Genomic DNA, 27,394 nt, shown 5'->3' with positions numbered 1-27,394 from the left:
GACAGTGTTGCACACTGATATTGTTTAGATGATATTTAGTGGACAGTGTTGTACATCGATACTATTTAGGTGACCAGCTGTGGACAGTGTTGCACATTGAGACTATTTAGATGATATTTAGTGGACAGTGTTGTACATCGATACTATTTAGGTGACCAGCTGTGGACAGTGTTGCACATTGAGACTATTTAGATGATATTTAGTGGACAGTGTTGTACATCGATACTATTTAGGTGACCAGAAGTGGACAGTGTTGTACATCGATACTATTTAGGTGACCGGTAGTGGACAGTGTTGCACACTGATACTATTTAGATGATATTTAGTGGACAGTGTTGTACATTGATACTATTTAGGTGACCAGAAGTGGACAGTGTTGTACATCGATACTATTTAGGTGACCGGTAGTGGACAGTGTTGTACATCGATACTATTTAGGTGACCGGTAGTGGACAGTGTTGTACATCGATACTATTTAGGTGACCGGAAGTGGACAGTGTTGTATATTGATGACCAGTGACCAGTCAGCATCAGTGTCCATCTTTCTCTTTCAAAAAGCCAATCCTAGGACCACAACTCCTCCGTTCATGAGTTTCCCAGGCTCCACCCACACTATTCCCCTGGTTGGCCCACATCATCAGCAGGGCTGCATCACTGGTGGGCGGGCAACCTAAAACCTCCGCCCTGTTTCAATGGAAGGGTTGAAAGGTCACAGAGCATGTGCGTCAGTGTAGTAACACACGTAGGGTGAACTATGCACTTATGTCACACCAGGAACGGCTACTAGGCGACACATGTACATTACGAAATATTAAAAGCTTCAATTTAACAAAAAGCAGCATTGGGTGGGGCTAATAAGGCAAAGAAAACAGAATGTTTTCAGACATTTTAATCAATCTAAATCCCTGGCAATTTGGATAAATTGCTAATTTTCAACAACAAAAATCAGCATAAAAAGAAATTAAATCTGTCTTCAATATGTAGTAAAACAGCAATAACCATGAATCTGTTCAAAATCCTAGTTTCAGTTTGTTAATCGTAATGTTTATGTTATGATGTATTACAGCTACAATAAAGGGGGAGAACTCATGGTTCGTAAGCTGGACAGGAGCAAAGTCTGGTCTGATAAGGCTGTGCACCTGTCATTAACTGACAAAAGTAGTTTGAATATTTGAAACTATGCTGATTCACTCGGCACTTCAGGATAGGTGTTCACTCTCGGACATTGTGTTGCAGTAACATGTTACCCCAGCTTGATGTAGGAAGCAATAAGGAGAAATCCAGTTTACGCAGGTCTAAAACATTACCTACTTTTCAGTCAATATACTTTCCTGTTCATATTCAAACTTTTTCACAGATATGCAGATCAAAATGATAAAAAACACACCAGCCCCTATACAATGATGCCAGACAGGAGACCGGGTAATCATGGCAAGAGAATAATCTTATAGATTTTCAAAGTCAAATCTCAGTTCCCGTGGGAAATCATTGGAAACATAAAACACAGAAAAGTAATGAAGTTTACCTTGACATAAGCGCGCCATCAGGGTTATCGATATTCATGTCCTGGATATTCATATCTTGTCAAACAGATACTCAATGGATCAACTGTAAAGGCTGTCTGCCGAACACCTCTAGAATCGTCTTTAGATGTAGCTCGACGATTTACAGAAGAGTCACCCAACACGCACTTACTGTGAATGAGCTCTCACACACAGCTCAAATCACCAATGTCCAAAACCCCTTCTAAGTCGTAGCTGGGTTAGTTGCTAACTAGACTAATCTTGTTCTGTAAACAACCTGTTATAAGTTGGGGTCAGCGACAGTTGTTTGGTTTTCTCATGATATAAGTAGCTGACTGTGACCTGACATGCTGGAATCTAACTTGGGACAATCACCTGTTGATTTAAGACTGGCCATTAAGTGCCTACACAGGTAAGTATCTGGGTCAGTTCTCCGGGAACTGGGTCTTTCCCAGTCTCCAATGTCAGGATCAATATAGAAACAAGTCATGGCTATTTATAATTTATCAGTGACGTAACTTCGACAGGTATGTTGGCGGATGATGTGGGTTTAAAAGTAAACACAACTCCTAGTTCGGTGGTTACCTTGAAAACTGCATCAAATTGCTGAGATATCTCGTTGCATGCAGTGGGTGGGTGATCATTGAGTCATCAACTACAGCCCAGAACTCATCAGAACTAATTGTCAGGAGCAGAAACTTGGTGCCCGGTGCTTCGTGTTCATGCCATATCAGAACTTTCACATAATCAGCTTGGCCAAGTAAACACCGTTGACTTGAATAATCTACACAAGCACTCTAGTCCAGCAATGGTTGGAGACATCAGAAAAGGGCTCACACAATGTACCCATGTGGGGAATCAAACCATTTTTTGGTGACAAGCTAACACTTCCACCACTAAGCTACCCTAGGCCCCACCAAGTAACCACCGAGTCTGGTATGGGGTACTGATGATCATTGTGACATAAGAGTGTGAGTGTGAGTGAGTTGAGTTTTACGCCACTTTTAGCAAAGTTTCCTGCAATATCACGGCCGGTGACACCAGAAATGGGCTTCACACATTGTACCCATGTGTGGAAATCAAACCCGGGTCTTCAGTGTGACAAGCGAACGCTTCAACCACTAGGCTACCCCACCAACCCTGTGACACAAGATCATCACAAGGCTGGTGGCTGATATCATGAGCATCAAATGTCAGTAGTAAGGAAAAGTGGCACATACAAGATGCCATTAAGAGTGAGTTTTGAAAATATCTACAAATCTGGAAAATCCAGAGTCTTCAAGAAAGGACAAATAATCCAGAACATATCAAAGTATTTCAAAACTTTCTTGTTTGCAACAGAACAGAACAATGTTTTGGCAATAACCTTTTTGACCTAAGGTACAGTGACCGTCAATCGTTGGGACTGCAGACACAATCTCTGAGCCCACTCTCAGACATCTCCAATGCTGCCAATGTAATCTACATCCAATATATCATAATCTCATCCTATTAAGCTCACACTTATCACTGATTAATAGCATTCAGACATCATGCAGTCAGGCACAGAAAGACGACAATGCCCAATGTCACTGACCATGCCCCAACTGGATTAAAGCCAAGTCTGGTTTGTTGACCACAAGATTATCCATTCATGGAGGAAATGTCATGCAAGCAGATGGAATGCATAAGCTTTCATTCACCTAAAAATATTTGCTGTCACAGAAATCATTGGTATATATGAGGGTGCATCACAACTTTGTGACTAGGAGGCACAGCCATATACTTGCACAAGTCTCTAAGCCTTCGTTATTGGTTTAAATCAGAATTTCTAGAATTCATGAATAATAAGAACAAGCTTTCTCTATGAAAGACTGGCATTGATTAAGCGGTTATCTAGACTTGCTTTGAAAGAATTACTACACACATGTGTTAAACATTCAGTACAGCAATGGAACAAGTGGTTGTGGTAGTAGTGGTGGTAGTTGCAGTTGTGGTAGTGGTGATGGTAGTAGCAGTTGTAGTGGTGGTGATGGTGGTAGTAGTAGTAGTAATAACAGTGGTGGTATAATGACATACTGAAGGCTGGAGGCTGGAGCTACCCAAAGGATGTCTCCTTCCACAACAGACACCTATATTCTGGCTCCTCAATCCTGGGGGGATCCAGGACAGACAGGATTATTTCCTGGCCACTTTATACAGCCAGAACTGTGCCTGCATCAAATCAGTCAACTCCATCACTGTCTGTCCAATAAGCACTTCCGTTACAAATGAACTGTAATTTGATCATTCTATGGCCCCCAAAGAATTCTAGCCAAGAAACAACTGACATCTTTGTGCATTACATCAAATTGTCAATTTGTATCCAAACTTGTATTAAACACAGTATGCTCTGTCCAAACTAAGAGTTTTGTTAATTCTTATATATTTATTAAACTCATGCATGCAGAAAAAGGTTATTGTAAAGCACTATTAGTATGTCTATTAATGTCAATCACAGTCGTGACCTTTCCTTGATAGTAATAAATCAGTAATTGAACGCTGATTATACCAATAAAGCTATCAACAACTATATATTAATCAAGGTAGCATGCTGTTACTGACATCACCTACTTAAGATGTCCAATCACATTAAGGTCAGCGGTCAATAGGGGCAAGCAACAGGTCAAGCTCTGCTGACCAGCACATGACCGGACAGTAAACAACCCCTCTGACCAACATCACCTCATATACAAGCTATTAACCTCAATCTGGTCACTCATTTCTATAACAGTAGCTAGGGCAGCTGTTGCATATTCTTGATGAAACATTTTTAGTTAGCTAAGAAAATAATGTCAAATAAAATGTTTACACGACAGTAAAGAAATCAAGTCAGTTTTATGATCACTGAAATCTATATACTAATACTCACTTCATCAGAAAGTTCAGCGTCACTGACAATTGGTTCCACATTTGAGAAACAAAATCCAAATCAAAGATGTGACTAATTCAGTGAAATTCAGAAACATCCCAACACTCCTTTGAACACAATCAGAACTGACCAATGTATAAAACTTCTCCTAGTCAATGTATTTTGACCTGTCAGCCTGACAATGGACGGCTATAGAAGGTGTGTCTGTGTGTGGCAGGTACCGGCCATCATTGTCCACACTTGACCACCAGGACGTGCTCACAGGTGATCAGCTAATCTCCTCAACACAAGCACTCAGTCTACTAACTGTGATATTCTCAGGCAGCTGGAAATGCTTCCCATGGCGAAATTCACTACTGTTCCTGAATGAAAAACTTCACTGATATTCTTTTCAGAGATTATGCAATTCATGATGTGTTTGCATGAGTTAATATATTTGTAAATCATACACTGTATCCCTCACTCATAAAGGAAGCCTTTCACAATACGATCATTTAACTCCCATACTTTGAAATAGGCGTACAATGGTTGTAGTGGTGAGATCCAAGAGAACCTGTAAATTGAGCCCATCATTACTCAGGTGATGCTGCATTGTGCAGGCATTTACTACACAGTGAACCTCAGCTCAGTTGCTGACAAATCTGGTTCACAATGAGCACAAACTCATGATCATAGGATCATAAAGGGAGGAAACTCCAATACCAACTTGGCAACCAGTGTCTCTTCAAGTACCAGGCCTACCGAAGAACACTTTCCCACTGTGCAGAAAAGCCCACATTAGTTGTGGAAATAGCAACATAAACATAATATCTGGCTACTGAAACAGTATAAATGGCAACGAAAAACTATGAAACTGCAACATTTTTGTATCGGCACACTTTGACCTGTACTGCACATGCGCATTACAATCCGTGCTTCTTTCAAATTTCCGAGCGACCTTGAATTGCCACGTGTAGAAAAAGAATTGAATAGGTCGAAATAATTGCTGTCAATCATTTCATACGAATGGAAAGTAAACTAAACAAATGTGATGATAAATGCCAAATAACACAACAGAAAATACTTAAAAAGGGAATGTAACTTTTGTCCAAGCTGGAAAATGTCAACATTCGGTCCGAGAATTCCTCTTCCATGTGTGCATGTGTACAATCAAAGTTGCAGGCTCTTCGGGTTTTTTATCCAGTTTTAGCGATTTAAAGTTGCCGCTTTTACTGTTTCAGTAATGAGGTATTATGTTTATGTTGCTATTTCCATGATTAATGTGAGCTTGTCTGTGTTTTTCTGCACACTGGGAAAGTTTTCTTTGGTAGGCCTGAAGTACTGTCTGTACCCTGTCATCTCCATCTGAAGAACTACTGACCAATATGTGACAGCTACACTAATGCTAAAGATATCTAGACTTGCTTCATTTAGGGCCTTACCAGAAGGGGGTAAGTCAGTAGGGAAAATAATGTGGTTCAGGGACTGTGAGTTCAGGGGACTGAATGTGGTTCAGGGACTGTGTGACAGCCAGTACGATCAACTCCTGTTGGATCTAGGTTAATGGCAATCACAATCATCTTACCTTACCCAGAGTCACAGCCTCACTATCAAACACCAACCAATTAGCTACAGACGCAAGCTGACCGCACTATTTCTTGATCAGGATTATTACAGAAAGGAAGGAGCAGGGTGGTAGCAGGATTACCAAATGAAAGCAAAACTGGTGGATTCCAGTAGTACTACACTGGAAGGACAATGAACAATAGTTACATGTGGGTTATCTGCATGTGTACTAGATCTGTCTCCATGTTAATGGGTAGTGGTCAAGAGTAGCCGTACGTGTCCACTCATCAGCAGGACGTGATGTTCACTGGGCCTAGAGGGTCACACCAATGTGATCAGAGAACCTAGTGTCCAAGTTATGGGGCTATCTGGGAATGGGGCCCGTGTGTCTCCGACACAAGTGTTGGACAAAACTCCAAAACGAAAATTCCCCACATAGTCAATCCCCCCCCTCTCCCTTGACCATCCACCTATACACAGAATGTAGAACAATAAGAACTTCATGAACCTGTATGTAATGGTTCCATCACACCCTAAATCTGCCACTGTCACTGAGTTACTGATGGGAATTGTCCATTTATTGGAAAAGAAATATCTGTCCCCTAAAAGTTGAATTTTCTGAGACTCAAATTTTTCACAAGATCACAAAAGCATTCTCAGTGTCCTCTGATTAAGAAAAATGTGTATGATTTATACAGTTTTCACCCATGAATTCACCACAACTATGATAAAATTTACAACTACCCAACAATCACATCATGGCGTATGGTCAGTGTTTCTAGCACCACACAATTAATCCTAATCCTGCTTGCACGCTACAAACATCAAACAGTTAGCACCGAAAATACATCCCTCGGACAAACAACCCCAATTCATACTAGTAACCTGCGTCCCACACAACAAAGGTCCAACTTTGGATATAAACCTCTTACTCACCTCCAACAAAAGGTCCGTCCTGAACTTTATCCACTAAGGCTGCTATCAGCAAGCCAGTGAACAACAGCTCTACATTCCACTCCCACACAACTGCCCAGCCTCTGTAGCCTCCCTACCTTCATCATTGAACACACAATGGAGTGGACTGTTACATCACAGTGAGGCCACCCTGTCCCAATTAGCGCTAACCCTGCCTTGTTAAATCCCCCTCTATCTTCGTCTTCTCCCACCTCCTCTCTCAACCATTATCATCTGCCCACCCTTGATTGTTCTCTCTTCTCTCTTCCTCTCATATCAACGCCCTCCTCTGTGTTACATCACCCTCATCTTCCTGCTGAATCAGCACTCCCATTGAGGATATAACCATCAACCGAAAAATCTATACCTCCAGTAACCTTTGGATTAGGTTCAAAACCACACGACAGATTTCAAACAATGTTGATCACAAACTGTGCAATTATTTTTGTTAAATTGACCGAATCATGGTTATAATCAATTTTCAAAATGTTTTGTCAATAATCACGATGCTTATTACAGAAAAAAGAATAGGCCAAAAGATTACAATTGCAGTAAAATGCAGTAAAAGCTTCATACCTGGAATGACTGAACATTTTGTGCGTTCCATACCAGACCATAAAATTGATGAGCCAGGCATCAACAATAGTAGCAACTCCCAATATTGATAAGCCTGCACTTTCGACAACCATTAAATCATGTGCACTTACGACAACCTTTAAATCATGACACTTACAACCTTTAAATCATGTGCACTTACAACCTTTAAATCATGTGCACTTACGACAACCATTAAATCATGTGCACTTACGACAACCTTTAAATCATGTGCACTTACGACAACCTTTAAATAGTTGTAGGACAATGAAGCAGTAGGTAAAGACTACAGCCACTGGAAATTCAATTAAGATAATCAGAGGTTTGAGAAACTGGGGCCTAGATCAGAAAGTCACAAAGTAACTACGACCAGCAATGTTTCAGTCGATATTTGACAGAAGTTCCTGTGTCCTTCCTCCTCTCTAAGCCACTTCACAACCAGCTGCATACTGTCAACCCAAGTCACATCAAATATTCCTCACAACACCCACCCATCAGTAATTTCTTGAATCTTTTTTCCAAATATCCGTCTCACCCAGTGCCGGACCACAAAGTTTATATCTACATCACAAATCTGCATCATTACATACTATTACAACAACGACACCGGACCTCTGACCTCAGCTATCTACGGAATGTCACTCGAGTGTAATATGAAGATAATGTCCAGCGGTGGAATGCGGGCAGAGCTACTACAGAGTGCATACAGTTAAACAGATGGCACACACATTAGTGGCCTGGAGTCACGATATCACATTCAGATATTGATTTCTAAAAAGGACTTGATTTTTAATGTCATTCACAATGTCATGATGATTCAGACGGAAATTCTTCATTCAATTTTGTATTGCCAAATCATGTTGTTTATAGAACATTCAGTGCTAACAAGAATAAAACAACAAGCACCGTAATAAATAATGTATACCATACAGACATCTATAGTTCATCACATATAGTTTTCCCCTAAGCCAATGGTTTTGATCTTACCCGCCTTTCCCAGACATATTCATGGTGAGGGTTTGCTGTGACCTTGGGTTTGTCGCCTCCATTGTGACGTTTCGATGTATTTGTCGACTGAACCTCCAACCGAGCACTTTTATCCTCGAATCATACACCTCTCACTTCATTATGCATGGAGTAGTATTCACCACAGGATGGGTTTATTTACCTACACCCTCACAGTGACGACATCCAACATGTACGGTCACCAGGAGGAACAGGTTTTAGAAGGAAACAAAATAAAATCAACTCAATCTTGAATCCCAAACAAGAAGAACTGCAAGTCCCGTCTGCAGATATTATCTCAGGTCCATGTATCCGTGGATGTGCCCTGTGGCTGATCTTTCATGATAGAAAATTGTTAATTATGTTGACAATGCAATCAAGCTTGTTCAAGAGCTGTGACGACAGATGACGATCTCCAAATACGAAGTGATATGGTAGAACAAGATGATCCCAAGTTTTCAGGACACTACTTCAAAAAGTATCCTTTCTTAATTCACATTCACAATAATCCATCAAAAATCACATAGGCCAAGTTCTAAAATCAGCTCAAACAGCCATCTTCAAGAGGAGACATGCGGTCGATCCGTTAAGGACGTGGACCTGATTTCATTTGCTCCAATGAGAGTAATAATCCGTGGTCCGAAGGTGTGATGGTAAATGGCTAAAGGTGAAGCCAGACTGCCTTCCAGCGTCTCCCCTACCCTGACATTCCATCTAAGTAGGCCATGGAGAAAGCTCAGCCCTACATACCTGGCTGTATGTCAAGGAAGACCCATCCCAGTGAAATATGGCTTATTTTTCTGGTTAATGATACAGCTTCATGACAAGACAAGGAGACCCGAGAATATAGTTCAACTGCCACGTCTGTCTTCAAGACTATCAAACAACAGTTCTGCATGTGGGCTATTTTAGTCCTAATTTTACTCCACATCCCAAGAGACAATAACCTCAGAGGTTTCTTAAAATGTAAACTAAGATGTAAAGATAAATACATGTTCTACATAGTTAACCTGTAATTAAATCAACATTCAAACATGATCTCACAATAATATACATTATAATCACATTTTTCAAACAAAATTTAAAGTTGAAATAATTTACAAGGGTAGTTATTTTGTTGAACTCTACACTGACATCAATTTTATATAATGTTTTCACATTATGAGCACCCATCCATAAAGTACGGCACAATGATCACCGACATCGAGTCTGATCGTATCTCACATCCATTAAATCTTGTCCCAGGTAAACGAATTCATAAAAAAAAGGTGACAAAACTGTCACACAATGAAAGGAAACTTCCCTTTTAACATTAACCATTAATTCCTCCAGGACAAATATTGGTGGCAATTAAACCATTCACCATGCTCTAAATGTTTAGAAAAGCCGCACCCAAACGCTTATTAATAGGAAACATATAGATCACGTCAGCCCTTAGACCAGTGCAAGTAGGTTGCATTGAACACCTAGTAATCGTATGGCTACCACCTGTTGACAAACATAGGTTTCCATTGGTCGACCAGGGATTGTAATGACCTAATTTCAATTGGGTGACCAGGCTATGTATTTCCCGAAGAGAATTATTCCTGTTATGGAACCTTGGATCTAACTGAAATCAGTCACAACGAAAAATCGTCACAACACATATTTTTGGTCTTTTCATTGAACAGTCAATTTTCGTCTATCATGAGCACAATTATTCCTATTATGGAACCTTGGATCTAACTGAAATCGCAACGAAAAATTGTCAAAAATATTTTTGGGTCTTCTCATTGAACAGTCAATTTTATTCTATCATGAGCACAATTATTCCCATTATGGAACTTGGGTCTAACTGAAATCAGTCACAACTAAAGATCGTCAAAACACATCTTTTGGGTGTTTTCAATGAACAATCATTTCATCATTTTGCATGCAAGGTTTACATAACGGAATCAATGCTCTTTAACTTCTAAGTAGTGTACACTAACACCTTTTGTATTTGAACAATGTTGTTGTCTTGGTTTATTCATTATCTTCACAACAAACACCAATGCCATTTCCTTCCATCGTACTGATAACTTGTAGAATTGTTGTAGGATACTGCTAAGATCATACACTGGGGTAACATAACTCCCACAGACTTACAACAGTCTTAGCGACTGTTCCACAAGGTTATCTCAATAGTAACTACAACACTTTGACATAGATTTCTGATGGTCTTACTCTTAGCACTAAGACAATCACTAAGACAATTGTTAAGACCATCAGAAATCTATGTCCAAGTGTTGTAGTGTAGAGGAAGTAGTAGACAGTTGGGTGTAATGCCAATACAACCAGGCCCCCCACAAATATTAGCACTAAGACAATCACTTAGACCATCGCTAAGACCATCAATAAGATTTAAGGGAATGGTTGTATTGGTGTAACACCCAACTGTCTACTTCTTCCTGTACACTGTATCCAGCCAGCGCCAAACTTGTCAGTACTCGACAAGGTGTTGACAACACATGCAAGTATAAACCCTTTAATGTACAGACAATACAAGCAACATCAATTCTGTGAAGCTGAGACCTAAATCACCCGAGTTGTAAACTCGAAAGATTCATTTCTTTAAAAGCAGCTTTTCTAAACGCAGGCTCCTGTAAAGGATGGCAGGATAATTTACTCTCGGTCATAGTGGCTTGGAAAACTTTCCAATTTAAGTTTGATCCGTGTCACAGCCCCTTGCAAATTACTCGATAAGTCAAGCCTCTTACGTTTTAATGACACAATCCATTCTCCTGGGTTCATCATTATGTCAGCAGAACTGGATTGATGGCTCCAATTCAATATGCGAAAAGCAAAAGCACATCAGTAGACTACCACAAGGTCAGAAAAAGAGACCAGTGCAATCCCATTAAAATCTTAGGCAAATGATTCTGGAATTAATGTCAGATAGTGTTACTGACCAAAAAAATCTTTTCAGAAATGTGAAAGGCATCGTTGCTTAGGCTCATGAGGAAGTTCCATTAACGGCATGTGGCGCCAGTCTGCCATGTTGAAACTATCACACGGCCTCACACTTTGGCCTGGAGGACTGACAGCAAGAGCCATGATCCACCACAGAGGAAGACCTTCCATCAGTCTGGGTCATCCATGCTGACCACCCAATCCCCAGGTCCATCTTTAACTAATCTGCCCCATTATTGTACCAAGATGTACACTGAAACCTAATCCATTTACATATGTGTATACACTTCATATGGGGGCAGTGGGGTAGCCGAGTGGGTCACTCGTCATGCTGTAGACCTGGGTTCGATTCCCCACATGGCTACAATGTGTGAAGCTCATTTCTGGTGTCCCCCGCTGTGATATTGCTGGAATATTGCCCATACTCACTCACTCACACAGTTCATACAGATCGACAGAGTGATTGAGTATGATTTTAGAAATGAGTGAGTTTTACGCCACACTCAGCAATATTCCAGCTATATACGGCAGTCTGTAAATAATCGAGGCTGGACCAGACAATCCATTGATCAACAGCATGAGCATCGGTCTGCGCAATTGGGAACCGATGACACATGTCAATCAAGTCAGTGAGCCTGACCACCCGATCCCGTTCTTACGACAAGCATGGGTTACTGAAGGCACATTTTAACCCGGACCTTCATGGTTTTTTAGAAATGGATTTCACAACTGTACAAGCGTGGGGAATTGAACCTGGGTTGTTGTCACAATGAGCAAACTGTTTACTACCCCACCACCCCTCACACAGATCTACTCCTTAGCCTTAGACAACCTACAATCAATAAAGAACTATTAAAGTTTTAACTTTGCCTACCAAAATAGAATTAGTCCATTATTAAAATATACAGGATGAGTCCCCTTTCTTGGAGTATGACATGAATGCCAGCCTGTAAAATAAGGTATTAATCATATCGTGGAAGAAGGCTCGTCTGTATCATGTCTTAATGTGACTCTCGTCAATATCTGTCATGCATACACATCAAACCCATTTTCAGGAGCTCCAGTTAACAATGGGAATCAGTGTCAACTCAGCTGGCAAAATCTTCACAGTGTTTGTGCATGAAAATTAATTTCCATACTGGATTAAGTAAGCCACTGCAGAAGGAAGGCAGACAGTTTGTTACACGCTCGACGGGAGCATGGCGTGGATCGTCCCTCGTGGTGAACCCTTGCCAGACATCGGGCTACAACTGTCTACATTTCACATCAGTTTCACACTCTTCAAAGCAGATGCCCAGTAATTGATGAGGATTGGATTTGAAACGCATGAAATTATTCATTTCTTGTAGCACGTCTACAAGTTTCTTTCCCCTCTAATACCTGCTTCCGCTTTGATGTGTCTATAATGTATGGGTTATGATATATAATATGAACTTGGTCAAAATGATAAACTTAAACTACTATACTATAACAGCTCCTTGTTTGTGAGTGGGCAGGCCTGTTGTATTCCAGTTAAAATGGCATGTCACTTTTCTGTGAGGAGTGAGTGAGTGGTTATATGTCGCTTTTACTTAGCAATATTACAGCTTTAACAACTGGGCTACCCCACCATCCCTCGGCTTTAGCATGACGAAACCACTGGGCTGTCCCACCATCCCTCGGGTCTTAAGCATGACGCTTTAACCACTGGGCCTACTCCACTTCCGGGTCTTAAGCATGATTTAACCACTTGGCTACCCCAGCCCCTCAGGTCTTTAGCATGACGCTTTAACCACTTGGCTACTCCACCTTGTGGTCTTTAGCATGACGCTTTAACCACTTTAGCTACCCCACTGCCCCTCAGGTCTTTAGCATTAACCACTGGGCTACTCCACCCCCTCAGGTCTTTAGCATGACACTTTAACCACTTGCTATACCCCTCCCCTCAGGTCTTTAGCATGACGCTTTAACCACTGGGCTACCCCACCGCCCCTCGGGTCTTTAGCATGACGCTTTAACCACTGGGCTACCCCACCGCCCCTCGGGTCTTTAGCATGACGCTTTAACCACTGGGCTACCCACCATCCCTTCGGTCTTTAGCATGGCGACGCTTTAACCACTGGGCTACCCCACCCCAGGTCTTTAGCATGACGCTTTAACCACTGGGCTACCCCAATCACCCTCAGGTCTTTAGCATGACGCTTTAACCACTTACCCCAAACCACTGGGCTACCCACTGGGCTACCCCATCCCCCTCAGGTCTTTAGCATGACGCTTTAACCACTGGGCTACCCCACCGCCCCTCAGGTCTTTAGCATGACGCTTTAACCACTGGGCTACCCCACAGCCCTCGGGTCTTTAGCATGGCCCACTGGGCTACCCCACTCTCAGGTCTTTAGCATGGCGCTTTTAACCACTGGGCTAACCCATCCCTCAGGTCTTTAGCATGACGCTTTAACCACTGGGCTACCCCACCCCTACCCTTTAACAACTGGGCTACCCTCAGGTCTTTAGCATGACGCTTTAACCACTGGGCTACCCCAATCGCCCTCAGGTCTTTAGCATGACGCTTTAACCACTGGACTACCCCACCACCAGGTCTTTAGCATGATGCTTTAACCACTGGGCTACCCCACCGCACCTCGGGTCTTTAGCATGACGCTTTAACCACTGGGCTACCCCACCGCCCCTCAGGTCTTTAGCTTGACGCTTTATGGTGACCATATGGTGTTTTGTATACCATACACAATATGACCATCATTGGTGACCAGAGAGGAAGGTTGTTTTAAAAAATATATAAACAAAATAGAAATATTAAATAACCCAGCTATGTCACACTGACCTTAGCAAAGGGGAAACATACACATGATGTCTCAGGGTAAAAGCAGGCTTAACAATCGGACAGGTAACTGTATTCAAATTTTATATCAAATACTAAACAGTATTAAACCATAGCAAACTCCAGATTAACCCTACACCAACCCATAAACAGCTATGTTTATACAAATATGGCCAGTTCTTGTCAAGTCACATGCCCCTATAACTACACAATACACAATTTTGTCAACTCTGATCATAACACTTCCTTCCTCCACTTCCTGATTATATATCGACAAATTCCTTACTCCCAGCTCTTCCGTCCAGTCAGCAGCATTACATAACTAGCCTTGGCGTGTTTGTTTGCAAAGTATCCCGTTTCGGACACAGACATGCGCCAGACAGACTGGTGAAGAAATGAAACAAGCGACCTTTTCAGATGTATATGAGAAGGGTGGTGTTGTCAGTTTCCCTGATGGGAATCGGGGAACAAACCACACAGCTGCTGCTGCGTTATCGACACCCAAAACAACCCCACAATGAACATGCACTGCATACAAGTGGCGACAGATTCATAACAGTAAATTCATAACAGTAAAATAAAAATCATTTAGAATTTAGATCTTGACAAGATTACAAGAATTTGAAGCAGCATTCAAGTAACTTCTATACTGTTGCGAAATAAATTGCACAATAATTATGCTTATTTCTTCGTCAGTGCAAAGCATGATCACCTTTAGTTTTAACTCTTGGCTAGTTCCATGAATCACTTCCTTCAAATCATGTCTTGAACGTATCCCAAACAGAGCAACATTGTTCCCAAATCAATCCTTGACAATCTGTTCACTGCAGATTGTGTCAAGCCGTCACATGTGAACAGCTGCTCATTGATGTTGAAGTGCATCAGATACCCGTTGTCATAGAAACCCTTCCAGACATAACAAGGGTGTGACAATATTAAGATATCCGAAACATGTGTTACATAGATATCAGTTACTGTTTAAAAAACTTGCCCACAGCCATGTCTGCAGAGCCAAACCCAAACCAAGGATGTCTATTTCAGTGAAATATACGCTAGCGAAATATACGCTTACCCGAATCAACATTGATTGACATGGAGCTGGTTCAGACAGAGAGAGGTCCATGCTGTTGAACTGTTACTGACACAGATGTGGCAAGTTATAATTATGTGTAGGAAGACACCCTTACTGTACGGAAGTAGGCCCTATGTGTAATAAACGTGCACTCGAGTGAAATGAACATGCACAACAAGGAAGGGGAGGAACGCCCAGTACCTCTAGCCACGATACAACACCAGCAATGGGTACCTGTCCCCATCTTTATGAAACGAACATGTAAAACAAGGAAGGGGAGGAACGCCGCCAGTACCTCTAGCCACGATACAACACCAGCACTGGGTACCTGTCCCCATCTTTATGAAATGAACATGCAAAACAAGGAAGGGGAGGAACGCCGCCAGTACCTCTAGCCACGATACAACACCAGCACTGGGTACCTGTCCCCATCTTTATAAAATGAACATGACATTTTGGCAATTACATCCAAAACTTCAAATCCAGTTCTCCTCAATGTATAAAAATCAATACTACAATGCAGGTCTACATGTCGTCAACTACAACTTCAACATGTCGTTAGTAAAAGTGGAAATAGAAACAAGTCAATACATATCTATTCTGTCCTCATTGAAGTAAAATCAAGGTCAATTACACCCACAAATATTCAACATCCAAATTCTGAACACTTTTTATTCACAAAACCCTTCTTGGCCACTGAGAATTCAGATCTGACTAAAATTGACAGGATCCATATTGGCAAAAGAAATTGGTCATTATGTAGGTGAAAAACTGGTTGTGAAACTGAAATTCGTTTTGATGTCTTGTCTTCATTCTACTCTTTCTTGCTGGGAGAAATTCTCCTCCAATGACCCTGACCTTAACATGATGCAATGTATCTTCGTCTTACCTGACATAGACATACGATCCGGACGGTCGCCTCAAGTTCCGTCGTTGTCGCTGCTTGGATGGAGGTCCATGGTAGGAACTATGGCGCTTTACAGTCTGAAAATGGTACAACAATCGATCAGCACAAAATTCAATATCGTCAGCTAAGCGATCAATAGGTGCACAAGTGGGCCTATCAACTTGTAGCGAATCTCAGTAAGAAGGTTTGTCATTTCCCACGGTGATGTATCGGTGCATCCTGGCTGACTGATGTATGTCATCAGAATGATATGACAGATTCTCAAGGTTGATAGACATGGCTTTCTTACAATGAGTAGGGGATGTTGTCAGGAGATGTAGGTATGTACTATATAGTGATTTGACAGAGCTGACTATGAAAGTCAAGCATGTTGACCACTGACCCTAGCAACAAAATAGTCCTTAATGACTTTTATAAATTTGAACCATGTCAGCATCCATTAAGCTGACTACACATTCAAAATACACATTATAACAGTAAATCTCAAATTGTGTGGTCGATTGTTACTGCTATTATTGTTAAATTCCGTTCTGTTTTTTTGTTCTCTGCATAGGAAGAAACAAAAAGGACTTGTAAATAAATAAGATCTGCTCTAGTTGTTTTCATACAACTTGAAATGTGACATTCTTGAGACTGAGTGACTGACTGAGTTTAGTTTTACGCCGCTTTTAGCAATATTCCAGCAATATCACGGTGGGGGGCACCAGAAATGGGCTTAACACATTGTGCCCATGTGGGACATTCTTGAGAGGCATATAGAAGTTGGTGAATACATAAGACGAGTATATGGATGTTATACCATAAAGAAGAAGTTGCCATCCATATACCCGTCTTATATAAACTTGAAATGTGTTCTTACACTGTATTATTAGATTTTTGTATTCAAATATGAAATTTTCACAAATTCGCAATAATAATGATCATAAACTCATATAGCGTAGTCTTTACAATAATCAAATTTTCACAATCACTGCTAGAAAAAGCATTTGAAAATGGATATAATACTACTATGTGAAGTATTTTTTCGGGCTACAGTTCCATTTGTTATGTGAAATGATAAACAATGCAATTGACCTCAGTTCGGAGATGCAGACAACAATTTACTGTCAATATCTGTCATGGAGTACGCCCTGTGTGTGTCTGTCAAAGCTGACAAGTGATGGATTGCAATGAACAAGCTTTAACAATAGCTCCCCTGCCTCTATAACAGACAACAAGCATGTATTTTACACCAACATGCCCATGGGTGCAGTGTCATGTTTATCTGCCATGGATTTGTTATTGACAAGTATGCCTTGTCTCGGCACGCAGGTCATGAGAGAGGGGAGGGAGAAACTGACGTGATATGTACATCACCACAAATGTACAGCCACATATAACGTACCTGGATGTTGAAACAAAATGCAAGCTGGAAGTTGAAACTAAATAACTCACTGGAAGTTAAATTATTGCCCTGTCAGCAAATCTCTCCGAGTGCTTGATTTGCATGCAATCATTATAATCCTATTACTGACGAGTCAGCATAATCCTCACAATGAGCCCTACAAAGCATCCTAAACCCCTATAAACATGGGAAATAGTTACTTTTTCCAGACAACTGCCAATTACCTAAACAATTTCACACCTGGTACCGCAAGCAATAAATCAATTGCATCATCCAACAATGCAGGGTTTTATGACAAAAACAAACAGCCATGTTTCAGCTCAGATCAACATCAAAGCATCATCCGGACAATGGTGTGTTTCCAACCAAGGCTAAGTTTCGTGCTTGAGTTACCAGAGACAATGAATTCAGACAAAGTTAATCCCCTTGACTAAACTGCACATTGAAGTGGTTCTGTGATGAGAACTCTTTTGTTAGGAAGGGGTTATTTGTTTAATCTTCGACCATCTGTAAAATGCCTTCTTTTTGTGATAAACATGGTGTAGTATTTGTATGTGGTTACTGTCTTTATTGTTTATGGTGGTGTCAAATATTTGGATTTGTGTTGAAGTGAAATGCATATTTCTCATGGTTGTACCCTTCATCGTTAATCCACTACAAAATATCAATGTCACACATGGCCACGTCAAATTCCTGCCGACATATTGCATATATGTACAACTAAAACATATCACGACATGAACAATAGTTACACCATACATTTTAACATAACAGGCATACTTGTTCTAGGATGGTATAACAAATACTGCCTGTCATTTTTATTGATTTGGAATTATCCTTTCTCATGGACAATAAATCAGGGACAGAAGCATTAAGAACAAGTTGGTGGGAAAATACTGACAAAATTTCTTCATTCCTCATTGTAATAAAACAAATTAAACAAAAAAGGCACTAAAAGAAACTATATCCTGAGCAATCCCTACAAAACTAACCTTGACTTGCCCACAGCTCAACAGTCAATTGAAGCACTTGCCTGTTGTTGCCCAGGCAGTTAAAATTACAAAGGCATTGTTGAAATAGATAGCTCGTCTCGCTTGACAAAGGTTCACCCCTTCTCCTCATGTAGTATTTTCGTTAAAAAGTATGTAACAAGAGTTTATTTACTAAGTAGAATACAAGTGTGCTTAAGTCATGCTAAAGGTTAACTCAGTGTTGTGTTGAAGTCTATTTCATGAAGCAAATGCCCAAAACTGATCCAAGCCTGCAACCAGCTGAACCTAGCCTTGCACAAGACTATAATAGTTAATAGTTTATATGATAATTTCTAAAATCTAAAAACGTACAGACTGTGTCCATTTACTGTCTGCTTATCTACCCTCTTTAAAGGATAGAATTACTATAAATCCATGGGCCTAGCACTCAGTACAGCCTTGGAGCAAGGCTAAGTTGAACCAAACAGGCTGCTTTTTCATATCAATCTGCATGTTTAGCAGGGAGGATGGGGCGATCCCTCTCAGTGGGAGCAATGCCTGCTTCACAGTTATCACAGCAATCAAGGCAGTCTACTACAGGAATAGCCCCACACCCAGTAAATATTTGTGCACTTTCTAACTTTAGAACAAGGGTCCGCTATTTTGTGGTAAGTTCATCCGTAAATAACCACCTGAAGCAGTTACCTGTTCTCACAAATCTTTTCTTCTGAACGTCCCAACAACAGTCATTCAACATTTACGTACACTACTATCTTCCAACAACAAACTGTGTGGTAATACGCAAGTTGGTTGTAAACAAGGGAATCATATTACTGTTGTCAACTGACGCAATCACACCACTATGCAGGATCATATTCTCAGCATTCATTGATGCAATTACACATGTAGGACGACATTCTCAGTATTCCCTGACGGAATAACATGTTCCGCTCTGATTTGGCCTAACCTTGTGTTTCAAAATGTTCAGGTTTTACCATGGCTGGGTTTCAGCATGACTTCACAGTGTCCCTGGCTTGGTTAATAATGTGCACATTAAATATTATCTCGTATTACACCACTGAACCATTTCATACAAAGTATTCGCAAAGTTTCATACAAACTATCTGCTGTTTCAAACAAACTATTCGCTATCTTTCATTCTAAGATTTTCAAGCTTTTAACAATTTATTTATACCACATAATTTAGAAAAACCAACACCCATCTAATCAAAATCTAAGAATTCTCATCTACATAGCCCTTCCTTCACAACTGATCACAGCTGATACTTATTCAGCTATTGGAAAGTATTTTCTCCATGCATGACTGAATCTAGCCTTGTGGTGGTATACGGGAGACATTCCGTGAATTCTCATCACTGTCAGGGCCTGGCAGCTAGACGTCCTTGTACAATATCATCATAACACTACTGAGTGAAACAGACGACCTGTGAATAGACTTCAAGTGCTGTAACCAACAGTGAAATTGACACATAATCATAGCAATGTAATAAGACTTAACTATCATTGTCGCTGTGCGCAGTAATGTGATATCCATGGCAACAGGTTATTTATAACATCATTATCATTACATGCATGAGACCAGCCACGAGACTGACATATCACAACATTAATTTAATTAATTACATGTGTATATTTCTATCTATTTGTGAGAAACATCAATTTGGTCTCGACAACCTAACACATCTGTACATAGAGAAAATGCTGTTTTCTGTTGGTTTCTCTTGCCACTGAAACAAGACCCCTGAGTAGGACTATTAAGATAGAAACAACATGCCAATGATGTGGAAATTGACAAGAGATATGATTGACAGCGAAATAGACAGCTATATGGCAGCAGCCAGTGTGGGTTTCAGTGTACTGCACAATTCACATGGTTTTGGGTGTGTCCCTTCTCAGGGTGTTATCACTACGCTGCTGTTTTAATGCCTGCTACCATCCTCAGGGAAACAGCAAAACCCGCACAATAACATCACCTGGAGTAATGTGACATACGTCGTTATGTGTTGCAGCATGTCTGCCTTCGACACAATGAACTAAAGATCATTTCACTCCATGAACATATTGTCAGTTATATATGGAGCACTTACATTGTGAGCCAATATTAACCAACAATATAGTGAAATATATTTTATTTGATGTGGTTGTTAGAAGACTTACCTAAACTGACAACAGCAGAATGTTGTCGCTTTCATTCAGATGCATCTATTTCACTACATAATGCATAGGTGTGCACAGTCTGTTCAACATCATTTGTATGCGGCAAGGTAGCAGGTGTTTCCACAACACAACCTGCACTATCACACACAATCTGCCAGTTCTACCACCACCAAGGGTCTCCTCATCAATATATATAAACCTAGTCCTCACACATACATTTCTAACAAGCTAGTGAGCCCTACAGTGAACGCAGCTGTTAAAACTGCACAGCCATTGTGTCCCCTGGATACCCATCTTAATTATCTCCAATCACAACCACATTTCCCGGGAATTCACCCAATTCCTCGAGCCCTTGACCTCAGAGAATAAATAAAATAAGAAATCAAACCCTAGATTGAGTGACAAAATTCATTCATTCATTCATTCATTCATTCGTTCATTCCCTTAGCTAACTGGAATGGCAACTAACTATCAGTGTGGGGAGGGAGACCTGCTGTACTGTGGAAGTCTATGTATGTTCTTGCTTTGTCACTGAGCATTGAGGCATCAGCAGCCTACACCATGGTTGATAGGAACATCGAGTGTGAACATGGTATAAGTGTTGCTGATTGACTATACCCCAGCTTCATGCTTGCTGCTTATCCCACACTCACGGCCCTGTTTCGCAGAGAAATCTTAGCTCGGTCTAATGTACCATAGACTATCCATAATCTTACCATGGTTTATCTCGATTGAATCACATTTGGCGGTAAGCGTCCTTTTACTGCAGACTTCACTGAAGGTGGTTATGTGAGATCTTTTACTGACACCAGCTTTATTCAACACTGAATATGCAAAGAAAGGTGCATTATGTACCTATATGTTGCCCAGAGATCTTAGCTGTCCCACTGAACCACATTATTTCCCTACTGACTAGCCCTTAGTGCAGTGCTCACAGCCCTGAGCCAGTCTAGATTTCCCAGGTTCTGAATCTCCCAACTCACTGGGGCTGCTTTAAGCACTAAATGTTGCAATTATTATCTACATTTCAGGGACAGGTTTAGTCTGAATTTCCCATCTCACTGGGGCAGTCTTTTCACATTTCAAATTTGTTTATGTGTTACTTTTAAAACTATATACATTCAGGGACTAAGTGTAAGTCTACAGAGATCTCAGCAACACAAGATACTGGACCGTCCGCTACAATGTGCCTTCAAGTCAGCAGCCACAGTCAGGCCTGGAAGTTCCTCAAAGTAATCACTTTAACATGATAAAACATAACCTTTTACTCAACAGCTGTTGTGGTGTTTTGTTGTTCCCAGCTGTTGTGCAGTACAGGCATACCATGATTCACACTACTGCATGGCAAGACACCTACGGTTATAGTCATAAGGAACTATCTTAGTTTCATGCGCAAGATGGCTCCCAGCCTATCTCAAAGGCTGTACTAAAAGATGGAGGTTTAGGAATTCTGGTCTAACTAGGCAAGTCTATTTATGGAGACTTTTATAAGTCACCTTTATCAGACTTTAATTACATCTTGAATTATGATTTAAAATATTTGCAAATACTGTGCAAATACAGAGCATTCAGCAGGTATTAATACCTCTCTATCATCTGTACATTGTACAACAAAGGAAATTAATTTTCAATTCCTCTCCCCCTCTAAAAGAAACAAATGCGACATTTGTAAAAATCCCTGCAGTCTGACACAGCAGGACTATTTTGTACAAACATTGGGTTTAATATTGAAAAATCAATACTGCGTTGAAGCTGAACCTGCTTGACAGCGAAGTTGTTGTGAATCTCCTGACTGGTTCATTACCATGTCCTGATGTGTACTGATCCTCACGACCATGTCCTAACAGCAATATCCTGAACCCTTGCAAATACACTGAAATGTGTGCCTGTCAATTCAGGGTTTCAGCTTGTGTGATGTGTGTTGAGATGGTGGTTAGCAGGCAACTGAGACGTCCATAGCGCAATCAGCGACTTGGTGACAACAATGCACAGCGCAAACACAGCATGCCTGTCATACCTTCAACAAGAATTAATCCTGGATTAAATTCCAATTTGCGCAGTAAACAGGCAACCATATTTTTGTCGATATCTTACAATTTGAACAGGGCAGAAAATAGGCATGGTGTGGGTTCCGGGTATGTGCAATTGCAAATTTTCCTAGAATTTCTGAGGAATTTGAAATCTTACCTAATTCTATAATTAAATATGAGAACATGACAGGTCATCAGTCAAACCATGACAACATACATGGTGTTATTAATCCTCAACTATGTAATCAAAGGTCACAGCCAAGCAACAAGCATGGCCTCTTGTAAGTACACTGAGCTATGTATATAGCCGGGTGAGTGGGTATTTGACAGCTTGAACACATTAACACTGTGTGTCAGCTTAATGTATGGAACTGCGATGAAAATTCAAAGATAATAAGATATTTGGAAATGATGATGAAACTAATAAATGATTTGCTGGGTTTGCATATATAAACCATTTCTACAAAGTGATCAAGTTAAAGCATCCGTACATGTAATGTGAGTGCAGGGGTGGAAATAACCCATTGCCCGATGTCCGAGTCCAGTGTTGTTTTCTGTCGGGCAAGCTAATTTGTATATCACGCTGTACCGGTGTCCAGTTGATCTCCCAATATTAATTATGTTGTTTATTTAAAATCAACAAGAAAAATCGGCCGGTATAGTGGAAAAATTATCAGGGCAAGTGATTTTACATGTGCCACTGTACCGGAGTACAATAGCAATTTTAAAGTTATTTCCACCCCTGGAGTGAGTGAATTTAGAAGTGATACAATTAAATATATTTTTCGACTCTGTTCCTGATAATTCAAAGGGTAAAACCCTTAACCATCTCCCTCCCCAAATGTCAGTACTGTTCAGTGTTGGCGATCTATCTTTACTGACAACCCCTGTTTTATGGTGATACCAGTATTTTCATAGTTGTCATTCAAGTTGAATTAAGTTTTACAGGAGCTAATAAACGACGCTACATTTCAACCCAGCTTCTTTTGTAACGTATTCAGCATCACTTCCTACACTCACAGGTCACAGTAATAAAACATCCGTTCTCCCTTGAAACCATCACCCGTGCAGGTACACTAAACAAACATTCAACAAACATTTCAAACCTAATACAACTCCCAAACATAAAACACAGTACATGTACCAATTACGTTACCTAATTCACCCTCACAGTCACGCAATCCCTACCTTAATTCTTTCCTGAATGCGTTCGTACATTTCCAAAATTAACATTACCTATCAGGTAGAGGGTGTGAGACAGACAATGCTGAGCACACATCAATGAAATCCACACTTGTTGATGTCAATCAATCAAAAAAGAGCGGGCATTTCAAATTTGAAAACTGCACTGTCTGCCACCTACACAGAAACGATATCCTGAAATAGACCCCTTATATTGACACTTGACCTCAGCTGCTGCTCTTAACGATTTATAAAGAATTTTATTTGCCCTGGATCAACAGAGACTTGCTAAAATCCACGTAGACGGGATCTTGTCAGAAACTGATCACCACGGAATGACAGACAGGATGATAACACTGCCAGGAGGAGCCTGCTTGTTAGACAACACAGATAGACTTATCTACGAGATGGTCTTCTTTCCGTGCTACGTGCAATACCCAAGCCATCATTTCACATGATGAATTGTCAATGGACTGTACAACATCATCTATGTGCAGTTGTCTCAGCTGATGAATGAACCGAAGCTTCAGTTTTCCCATTGAGGCCAAAAAATCATCAATGTCACGTCCCTTTGAAACAGCATATAATAGTCCTACATGGATAACTGGGTGAGATCAATAAGACTGGTTCTTGGAACTATTCACCTGAAGCTAGAATATCCTTACAAGCAAAAACCAGAGACTGGTTTTAGATGGGGGGTCAGTGGCCCCTATTAGGATGAGGCTCTCTGGTTTCACAGAGTCCAACCACCGACAGTCATTACTCTTTACAAGATCTCATCAACATGGGTCCCATGATACTACATCTTGGGATGTATTTCACAGATATCGAAGAGCACTATCTCAGACTGCTGCTGCAGATCCCCAGGATGGTCTATGGTCCAGAACAGGGTCATCACTGGCGACCCACTTGACCATAACCAGACAGTCCCTGATCAATACCACATAGTTTCTAATGAAATGCTGCGTGGACATGATTGAAACGTCAGAACCTGATGAAATATAGTTTAATGATTGGTCAGGTGAAGTGGCTTTCAATATTTAAGTCAGTTAAAATTTTACGTCACACAGACAATATTTCAGCCATATCGTGACGAGTTGACATTAGAAAAGATGATACATAATGCTATGTTCTTGCCACATCATATTGTTCTTGTTCTTGCCAAAATGTCAAACTTAAATTTTTTTAAATCACTTATTTTGAACTATGATCTAAACCTGACCCCATAGAAGGGGTTGAATAAGACATTGTCTGTTGTCATTAAGACTGATGACTTCAGGGACTGTCATGAAATATACGTCTAATTTGTCTTGATTCCAGTGTGAGTGTATGGTAATGCATTCATAAGATGATGCATATTTGCTAACCCTTTCACTTCAATGTGTTTGGGTTCTTGGAATATTACAAGTCTCCTTCATATTTGTTTTTTAATGGTGATTGTTTTATGCACTTTGAACAATATTCTAGATTTAGCAGAGCAAGTATTTCCAGAAATGGGATTCACATATTCCACACACTAGAATCAAACCCAGGCGAGATGCAAGATGCAAGATCAACACAATCACTGGGTGCTCATGTGCACCACAGACTCAGATTGTACTGACACACAAAATATCCAATGTCATCCACTGACGTAACTGGTAGTGGGTGGTATACTTGATACCGACTCTTGTACCAGCACCAGACAAGATTTGACATCTATGTCACGGCAAGGAGTGTCCCCCTTGACGAGCTATCTGTATACTTGTATATCTGACCATACACAACCTGGGGGTGGGCTTGTCTATTTCATTCCATGGTCCGTGTTGACACTGAGATTGACAACAGTGCAGCTGATATCAACAACTAGCATAACCCGGACATGTTGATAACACAGGAAAGGCATTACCCAGACAAGCCTGTCCTAGAAATTAAGGCCATTGTTCAAATATTGTATTGCTTACAATTAAATTTGAAGTGGTAACACAGAAAGAGCTCACTGTCGACATGGTCAATGATTGACCTATATTGACTGAGTATATTTCAGCTCAAGTAATGCACTTGTTGAATGCTTTATGTACTGTACACCATAACATGCATGCTATATATATCTGAACTACAATCATGATCATCACGCCTGTATATTGTATATTGCAATCAACAGCAGCTGTGCACAGGTGTGTAACACTTACGGCTGTCTTTACAACTGTACAACAATGGATCACGAGCATACAAGCGTATATAAAGAAAGCAGCCTATGAAAGACTTGTGCAGGGTTCCACAATGTTATTCTTCTATCTTTGTACATTTCACGTCCATTTCAAGTACCTAGCTACTCCTTGAACATAGCTCCTGGCATTGCAGGCATTTTGACAGCTTGTAAACAGGGTGACTGGGGACAAACATGTTCATTTCGAATGGCATTGTTAAAACAATAGCTTCAAATACAATACACAGCTTGTGAATTGCAACAAATAAACTGTCAGATGCTGTAGACGTTTATGCATATTTCTATAAGCTTGGGCTTGTCCCAAGACATGTTCTAGACATGTACTTAACAACCTCTCGAATATCTTCACAGGTGATATACCCACAAGTGCAATATTCCTCGTGAAATGTTGACAGACATCCCCCTCTGTATCCCAGTATATATTTCATGTATATTTCAATCATAAACCAAAAAGAACCCACACAACATTTATGTATCTCATTCTTAAAACACCGTAAACAAGTGCAGATATAAGATACTCTACGGAAGTATTTCAATAGGAACATTTCGATACATACATGTACATTCAAACACTAGGTCCATCCAGTCCTTGCCTATATCATGTCCCTTACACCTACAAATACCTATACATGATGATAAACACCAGTTATCAGTCCTTTAAGGCAATGTACACTTGTACATTTCAGCAATAGGTTTCAGCACTCGTACATTTCAAAACCCATACATTTCATCACTTGTACATTTCAGCACACAAACATTTCAACACACATACATGTACATCACGGCCATGTCAATATCACATGAAAACCATTCGTACCTTTCTCTTGGAAGTGTGGATGTTCTCATAACAGGTACATAATCCAACAGGACTGATCTCACTAGTAGTGTCCTCCATGCTGACTGAGAGAGATTGCTGCAAGTCACAGGCAGAGCCTGGTCATAAACCTGCTAGGACAAAGGCTCTCTGAAGCCTGCTCACCAGCCCATATCTGGAGGAGTGTCAATCTATAGCCTCTAGTTGCAAGATAAACAACTGGTGAAGCGTGACTGCCTCACAACAGCCTGCTTGGGATCATTAGGCATTAGCAACTTCAAAGGGGTTGCGCTTGAGTGGCTCTGTTTCAGGTGGGATGTTCTGGGTATGTGAATAGTTAGTGTAAGAAATCGGCTTGATGTTTTAAGCCAGGTGTATATTCAGACC

The 27,394-nt window shown here is 40.6% G+C and overlaps 1 protein-coding gene across 5 annotated transcripts in view; it reads right to left on the bottom strand.

The window, feature by feature from the left end:
* LOC124257471 (ras-specific guanine nucleotide-releasing factor RalGPS2-like) overlaps positions 1 to 27,394 on the bottom strand; it is a 78,916-nt gene that overhangs the window by 34,493 nt on the left and 17,029 nt on the right. For 2 of the 5 annotated variants that reach the window (XM_046691584.1, XM_046691541.1), the window contains exon 2: positions 16,222 to 16,316. Coding sequence is in view for 4 of the 5 variants with exons in the window: in XM_046691541.1 (XP_046547497.1) it covers positions 16,222 to 16,316 (95 nt within the window). In the remaining variant the exon portion in view is untranslated. Of the gene's footprint in view, positions 1 to 1,525; positions 1,951 to 8,493; positions 8,706 to 16,221; positions 16,317 to 27,010; positions 27,141 to 27,394 lie in introns of those variants that run through there. The other 3 variants (XM_046691546.1, XM_046691554.1, XM_046691562.1) reach the window with 3 other exon arrangements.

The sequence above is a fragment of the Haliotis rubra genome, unplaced genomic scaffold (assembly GCF_003918875.1).
Source record: "Haliotis rubra isolate DU_JTF1 unplaced genomic scaffold, ASM391887v1 Scf117, whole genome shotgun sequence".
Classification (NCBI taxonomy): Eukaryota; Metazoa; Mollusca; class Gastropoda; order Lepetellida; family Haliotidae; genus Haliotis; species Haliotis rubra.
This window is presented reverse-complemented; position numbering and strand designations above follow the sequence as displayed.